Genomic DNA, 7,265 nt, shown 5'->3' with positions numbered 1-7,265 from the left:
AAAGCTCACGTGGAGCATGTTAGACTGCAGATTTTGTCTTATGCAGGTGCTTTGGGGTGTATGGAAATAATTGTGAACCTTAACAAAGAAGAAAAACTTAAAACTTGCCTACTCCTTTGGTATTGGTGGCATGAAAGGAATAAAGCAAATGCAGGAGATAATATTAGATCCTCTGATGAAATCTGTCACTCCATTAATTATCTTTTTATGCAGCTTCTTAAGACAAAATAGGAGGGATGCCAAAGCAACAACAAAAGGAAAGATGGTCCAGACCTCCACCAGAAATCTTGAAAATCAATACGACGACGCATTTCTAAAAGAAACAAAAAGAATGGAGGATGGGGCTTTATAATCAGAGATGATTATGGTATGTTGATGGCCGCTGGAGCAGGTAGTTTGGAGCGAGTGTCGGATGCGCTTCATTCAGAGGCTTTGACGATGCTTTATGCCATGAGCACAACCATCCAAATGGGATGCAATCGAGTAATTATGGAGACAGACTCTATACAGCTGAAGAACGCAGTTTGCGCTGAAGAATATGATATGTCGACTCTGGGAGCTGTTATCAAAGACATGAAGTTCAAATTGCGTGTGGGATTTAGTGAAGTTTCTGTTGTATCATGTCCCAGAGTTTGTAATATAGTAGCGCACTGTTTAGTAGCACATGGTGCTAAAATGGAAGCTGGCACATGTGAGACTTGGCTTGGCCAGTTTCCAGATTTTGTAAATGACGTTGTAGCTAGAAATCTATCCAGTACTGGTATATAATGGAATGCAATCGTGTTCCTTACAAAAACAAAAAGGATAACCTTCAGTTAGTTGTTCTCAAATGGCTCAAATCACCGCCCCTCGCTCGTCATGTGTCCTCGACACCTCGCGCCTCCCACGCCAACAATTCAATTCGATGGAGGCGTGCCTGTGCCGACCCACCTACGAAATGTGTCCAGCATGCGTGCCGCATGTCGGGCACGACCCTTTTAGTCCAGTGCCGGGCCGGACACGCGTGTTCATTGGCCGGTCCGCATAGCACGACCCAGTTGGCCAGGTTTAACTACACTAGAGTAGTAGACACAAAATCCTCAGCAACAAAAAAGTAGACACACACCGACTCAAAGCTGGCCAAATGGGCCGGCCCGGCCCGGTCCATCACAATCGCGCCTGGCACGGCATGGCCCACAAGGGCACGATTATTAGACGGGCCGTGTCGTGCCAGCCTGCGTGCAGCACTCCCTGGCCCAAGCACGACCTAGTTAGTAAACGGGCTAGTCGGTGGCACGTTTAGCACCCCAGGCTGCATATTTTCAGCCTGTTGGGCTGTATTTGAGGTATATATAAAATCTGAAAAATGAAAAATAATAAGAAACGGGTCCGTGCCGTGCCATGCCTGGCCCATGGCGGATCCACGGGCTTGTTCCGCTCCCGGAAAGAGAAACGGAGAGGGCCAATCAAAAGCCCATCTGTTCGCTACCTTTTGCCCCCTCTCCTCTTTCCCCGTTGGTGGCGGCGGCGCAAAACCCTCTCCTCTTTCTCGGGCGGCGAAGGCCAGACGTAGGGCGGCGGATACAGTGCCGTCACCGGGAAGAGGCGGCGGGCGGCGGGCGGCGCAAACCCGGGCGGCCAAGATCACGACGTAGGACGACAGCGGCACAAAACTCGAGCAGCGAAGGGCCGACGTAGGGCGGCGGATACAGCGTCGTCGCCGGGCAGCGGCGGCGGGACAAGAGAGGTCTGCTCTCTCTCTCTCTCTCTCTCTCTCTCTCTCTCTCTCTCTCTCTCTCTCTCCCCGGAGCAATTAAACACGGCGCACGTCATCGGTGTCGACGTGTCGTCTTCACCGCCGACCCTCTCATATGTTCCTCCCTCAACAGGAGGAGATCCCCACAGCGGCGCAGATCTTGGCATGGCGGCACCACCTCCGCCGCCGCCACTCCGTTCACCTCGCCAGCATTCCTTGGAGGCAGGTTTATTTAATTTGTTTTTACGTAATACTAATAATATTTATGGTATACCGATCTGATTAATATATTTTCTAGAATCATCCGGAGAAGGAAATACGCGAGGAATCAAATCAATTTCCAGGCCCTGTTTGGTTAATCCCCTCACCAAAGGGATTGAGTGGGATTGAAGAGGTTTGAGAGGATTTTGACTTGCAAGGGATTTAATCCCTTTCAATCCCTTCCAAACCTCTCCAAATCCTGCCTAACCCAACAAGCCCTAATGCGATGTGCAAATCCACCCGTATCTTTTAAGCAGAGATACGGGTATGCCCCTTTGGGAAAGCAATATTTTCTGCACATCTGTGCGGAAGTTGTGTCGCAGATTGTTGTGCTCGCTCAGTGAGACTGCACTTCAGGTTCGTATCTTTCTACCACGCTGTCGCAGTTTTGTGCACGGATTGCAAATGAGAAGGTTAGAGAAGACTTGTACATTACGGTTGAGACCTTATATTAAGGTTTCAACAGCTTAAACTGTGACTGGATTTTGGCTTTTGATCGGTGTAGATATGTGCATGCAGATGAAACACTATGAAATCACAAATTCAGAAATGTTATAAATAATATGTACAGGTGCAGATACAAGCAACAAAACATGCATACATCTCAATTGTTATACTCCTGCATATGGTTTTCATATTCTGTGCGCTCACCCTTGTGCTTTTCTTTGTTGAACTCTTTTAGTTAAGGTGCAAATAAAAGAAATAGAACATGTATAGATCTCAATTATTGTACTCCTGCATATGGTTTTGATATTTAGTATGCTCACCCTTATGCTTTTCTTTATTGAGCTCTTTTAGCTAAGGCGCAAATGAAAGCAGTAGAATCTGTATATATTTCAATTGTTATGCTCCTGCGTATGGCTTTGATAATCTGTGTCCTCACCCTTATGCTTTTCTTTATTGGACTCCTTTAGTTATGAGTGGTTTTCTTCGAACAGATATGTGAATTGCGTAATTTTGTTTGCATGTGTATAGAGTATAGACACACGGAACTTAAATACTTGCAGATGTAACGTTGTTATAGTATATGCATATGCAAATATTATGATTATTTGTAGTTCTATTGTTTATTCACATGTTGTTCAGTGTTTCTCAATACTAGCTGTAACATTCTACTGCGTATCCATGTTTTTCTTTGTTTTGATTCGGCTTTCAATTAATGCTTATGCACAGGATGTCCGTGTCATCATCTTTGACGTGAGAGGCGGAGGGCAAGCATTGCGTTCTATGGTCAATAGAAGGACGACCCGTCACCGTGTCCTGGCTCTGCTGGTGTACATGGGTGTACCGGTCACCCCGGCTCCCAATCCCTTCAACCGACCTTCCCCGGGTAATATCACTGATCATGTAGATATTTTCCGAACATAAAAGCTATATCAATGGCTAAAATAGGATTACTTTCATCCTCATCTGCTTGCAAAGTTGAAGCTGATCGACGCATACACTTCGAGTAGAAAGTAAATTCAGAATTTTGGATGTTCTCTATTCAATGGTTTTCATGTGACACATGATCATGACTAAACATTAATTTATATCAAATAATTTTTCAGCCCAAAAATCCCTTGCATCTGTCACACTGTAACCAGAAATGAATGGGGAGTAGATTTTTTGTGCTTGAGCTCAGTTACACGCACTATCCGCGTCCACTTTACTTGAGATCTGTGTTGTGCGTAGAGTGTTAGCAGAGTTCAGGGGAATTTCTGTTTTTAACACATTTTGTTTTCCCCTACAACAGTGCCTCTAACGGTGCTCCTTTTTATGTTCACTTGTACCCGTCATGTGAGTGAGAGAGGCTGTGAAAGGGAGAGTGAACCAGCGAGGATGTCTACTCCGCTGTTATTTTTAAATGTCATTTTGTTTCTCCTTTATATTCAAAATTTGTGTGTAAGTTATGCCGGTCTTTTGCTTTTCATTTGTACTTTATGAATCAACATTTGGCATTCGTCGATTCACCGTTACATGTTTAATTCAGGCCATAGCTATCATATCATCCGGTTGATAGACCCTTACCAGCCGCGGCTGCAAGTGGATTTGCTGATTAGAGATACTGACTTATACCTTGTCGCATTTCGCCGTTCGCTCGATGGCAATTGGGGCATTTGGTATAGATTCAGTGATCAACAAGTCCCTAGCTTTATTGTTGCTCTTGATTTGGGTTTCACTTCCAACTATTCTCGTGATCCTCGCAGGTATGGTTAATCAGTAAAACAGTTTTCATGTTTGTTCTTATGTGAAACAAGTGTGCTAACGGTGACCAAGCGATACTATGCAGCATTCCGACAGTAGGTGGTCCCGAGGACATGGTTTTTATCTTCAACACCTTGGCACGCCATGAGGACAGGTTGAGGTTGATTCCTGCAGTCCAGAGAACTCTGCACATTGCTACAGTCCGGAGAGCTGTGCAGAATGCTGCAGTGGTTTTCTGCGAGGTTATGAGATTCATTGCTGTTTTGCTTGAGATGGTCCGTAGACTGGAAGCAGGGGAGGCCGCCTCTGTGTTGCCTGGGGAGATGTGGAATATGATTACCTCAGTTTATCCTTGACATGAGGAGGTGGTTGGCGTTACCCGCACATCACTGGGAAAGCCATGTTAGTGAGGATGAAAGACAGAGATTCGATCAGCTGATCAACCGTGTGAGTGTCATCATCTACATTCCAGAGTTTTTCACTTCTGATACACGGCGGCTGACTCGACGGCAGGAGAATGAGATGCGCAATATCCAGGATCCAGGTTTTCCCGTTGCAGATGCTTAGAGCCTGTTTGGCAGCTCTCCGCTCCTGGAGCGGCCAGAGCATCACCAAACAAGTCAGCTCCACGCTTTCCTCGTCCCGGAGCGGAGCGGTCCGCAGGCCATTTTCTTGGAGTCCCCAAAGTGTCGCTCCATGCGCTCCCGTATTTCGCGGAGCTGGTGAATGGCCGAACAGGCTCTTAGTGTCATATCAAGCTGTTCCAAGTCCTTGATATCAAGCTGTTCCAGGTCCTTGAGGGAGTGTCATATCAAGCTGTTCCAGGTCCTTGAGGGCTATGCTGATCCTAGCGCTAGCACTGCTGCCTATAAGTAATTTTGTGTTGTATTTGCAACTGCTGTTACTATTAGCATAGACCATATAGGGTGTGGTGTCCCGTGACATCTTTGTGCTAGGGGTATTATGTCTTCTGCTAGTTGATGTAGTCGCTGAGTTGCGTCTGGTCTTGATGATGGAAGATGATGGAACGTTTGGGATATTCTCCGCTTAATCCACTTGCAGTATCTGTATATATCTGTAAATAAGCTGGAGATGATGTCCATACAAACACCTTTAGTGAGAAGCTTGCAGCATCTGCATGTCATTTTAATTGTTATTGTGATTGTTATCCTTTCGTGAGAGGAATAAATGTGCAGTATTCTGGCTACATGAGTTATGACCAAACCGAACTAGAGAAATATTGCTGAACTTCGTTATAAACTACAGTTGATACCCCGCGCTTAGCTGTGGTGAATTCTGCTGCTTGTTTTGTAGAAATGTTTTTTTACGCAAAACCTTGTAGGAACGTGGATGCAAAAGGAGAGGAATAGCAAAGTTAAGATCAAATTAAGTGTGTTGACTGTTCATATTGTCACGCTTGTTTGGTCAAAGCTTAAGAAAAACGATTGTTCGGCCCAGGCGATGGCTTGCTTGTTTATGAGCTGATATGCGTCGCTTGTAGCGAGCGGCAAGCATTTTTTTTCTAACTAAGAGGTGGCGCCTCCGGCGCCTTTCATTGATCTGAAGAACGGGTTACATCCATAATTTTGCAATGGCTGATGTTTAGATTGCCTATGTGAAGAACAGGTTACATCCATCATTTTACAATGGCTGATGCTTAGATTGGCTAGCTACAAACGCATAGGACAGTTATCAACTAAATGAGTCTTGCTATTACAAGCCATTTGAGGAGTGTGGCGATTTGGTGCCCGGGCTCATCCGAGCCCGGGCATGAACAGTACCACCATTTAAAATAGGGAAAAAATCTTTTTTTTGAAAAGGGGATACCCCAGCCTCTGCATCTGAATGATGCATACGGCTCATATTATTAATAAGCAAAATATCCAACAAAGGACTCCAAGTCTCGAACAAAAAAGGTAAAAGGCTCCACCAGAGCTGAACAGAGAAAAAGGAAAAGCCACAACCGGCTGGCATAGAAAGATAAGAGCACTACATGCCTATCCTATTATATGACCGCCATCCAAACCGGTTGAAAATACCCCGTGCTACCATCTCCCATCGGGTAGACGTAGTAACCAAACGCTCCCTGGCCTCCATCGCAGTGAGTAGCGACCACATACGGATCAACGCAGTGGCTCTGAAAATAACCAGTAGTGACCTCAATGTCACGAAGCTTGGCCGGTAGCAAAGCGCACCTTAGCTGCATGTCGTCCACATTCGGATACTCCTGGAGACGGTTGCTTATCCGCCGCCCCTCAGAAATAGGATCTGGGATCCCGCCAAAAGCTATGACGTCCTCCCTCGTGGCCATGTTAGGGGTAAGACCGTCTGCCCGACCCCCAACAGAACGCAACTGAACTGGATCAACCGAAAGATCACCAAGCGTCCTCGAGGCCTCTCGCGGCCTTGGCCGGTGTCCAGATCCTAGAGACGCCATCGGATCCCCACCAACCACTGGCGCAGCACCAGCACATGTGGACGAACCTGAGACGGGCGATGCCGCAAGAGTAGGTCTGCGCGGCGAGACAGTGGAAGGCCCCTGACCGCCCCCACCGGCCGACCCTCCCACGAGGGCAGCCATTGCCGGTGATGGCGCCATAGAAGACATCGGGGAACGCATCGCCAGTGAAGGAGAAGGTGGTGCGCAGGCTGATACGTCCATTTTGCATCATGCTTTTATATCAATATTTATTGCATTATGGGATATTATTACACATTATATCTCAATACTTATGGCTATTCTCTCTTATTTTACAAGGTTTACCATGAAGAGGGGGAATGCCGGCAGCTGGAATTCTGGCTGGAAAAGGAGCAAACATTGGAAACCTATTATGCACTGCTCCAAAAGTCCTCAAACTCCACGAAACCTGATTTTGGATTTATTAAGAATTATTGAGCAAAAGAAATACATCAGGGGGCCCACACACTGTCCAGGAGGGTGGGGGCGCGCCCCCCCTTATTGGGCGCGCCCCCTGTCTCCTGGGCCCCCTGGTGGCCCTCCGGTGTCCATCTTCCGCTATATGAAGGCTTTTACCCTGGAAAAAATCGTGGGCAAGCTTACGGGAGAAACTCCGCCGCCACG

General features: G+C 46.6%; 1 protein-coding gene across 2 annotated transcripts; it reads left to right on the top strand.

Moving 5' to 3' along the window:
* The first annotated feature begins 1,594 nt into the window (after window positions 1-1,594).
* On the top strand, window positions 1,595-5,344 carry LOC119326594. 2 transcript variants are annotated; one of them, XM_037600224.1, is made up of 5 exons: window positions 1,595-1,726; window positions 1,869-2,353; window positions 3,170-3,326; window positions 3,969-4,185; window positions 4,269-5,344. In XM_037600224.1, the coding sequence occupies exons 2-5, from the start codon at window positions 2,264-2,266 to the stop codon at window positions 4,537-4,539; spliced, it is 735 nt and encodes a 244-aa protein (XP_037456121.1). In that variant the 5' UTR covers window positions 1,595-1,726; window positions 1,869-2,263; the 3' UTR covers window positions 4,540-5,344. The 2 variants fall into 2 exon arrangements, with proteins under 2 accessions (XP_037456121.1, XP_037456120.1); XM_037600223.1 differs by lacking the exons at window positions 1,595-1,726; window positions 1,869-2,353 and having other exon boundaries at window positions 2,370-3,326; window positions 4,269-5,343.
* The last annotated feature ends 1,921 nt before the right edge of the window (window positions 5,345-7,265 follow it).

This window comes from Triticum dicoccoides, chromosome 6B, assembly GCF_002162155.2.
Source record: "Triticum dicoccoides isolate Atlit2015 ecotype Zavitan chromosome 6B, WEW_v2.0, whole genome shotgun sequence".
Classification (NCBI taxonomy): domain Eukaryota; kingdom Viridiplantae; phylum Streptophyta; class Magnoliopsida; order Poales; family Poaceae; genus Triticum; species Triticum dicoccoides.
This window is presented reverse-complemented; position numbering and strand designations above follow the sequence as displayed.

Excerpts from the sequence above, each read along its gene's own strand:
- LOC119326594 (XM_037600223.1), top strand. The coding sequence starts at position 3,041 with ATGATTATTTGTAGTTCTATTGTTTATTCACATGTTGTTCAGTGTTTC. Across the intron at positions 3,327-3,968 it reads CTTCAACCGACCTTCCCCGG|GCCATAGCTATCATATCATC; the intron begins GTAATATCACTG and ends TGTTTAATTCAG. Across the intron at positions 4,186-4,268 it reads TATTCTCGTGATCCTCGCAG|CATTCCGACAGTAGGTGGTC; the intron begins GTATGGTTAATC and ends GATACTATGCAG.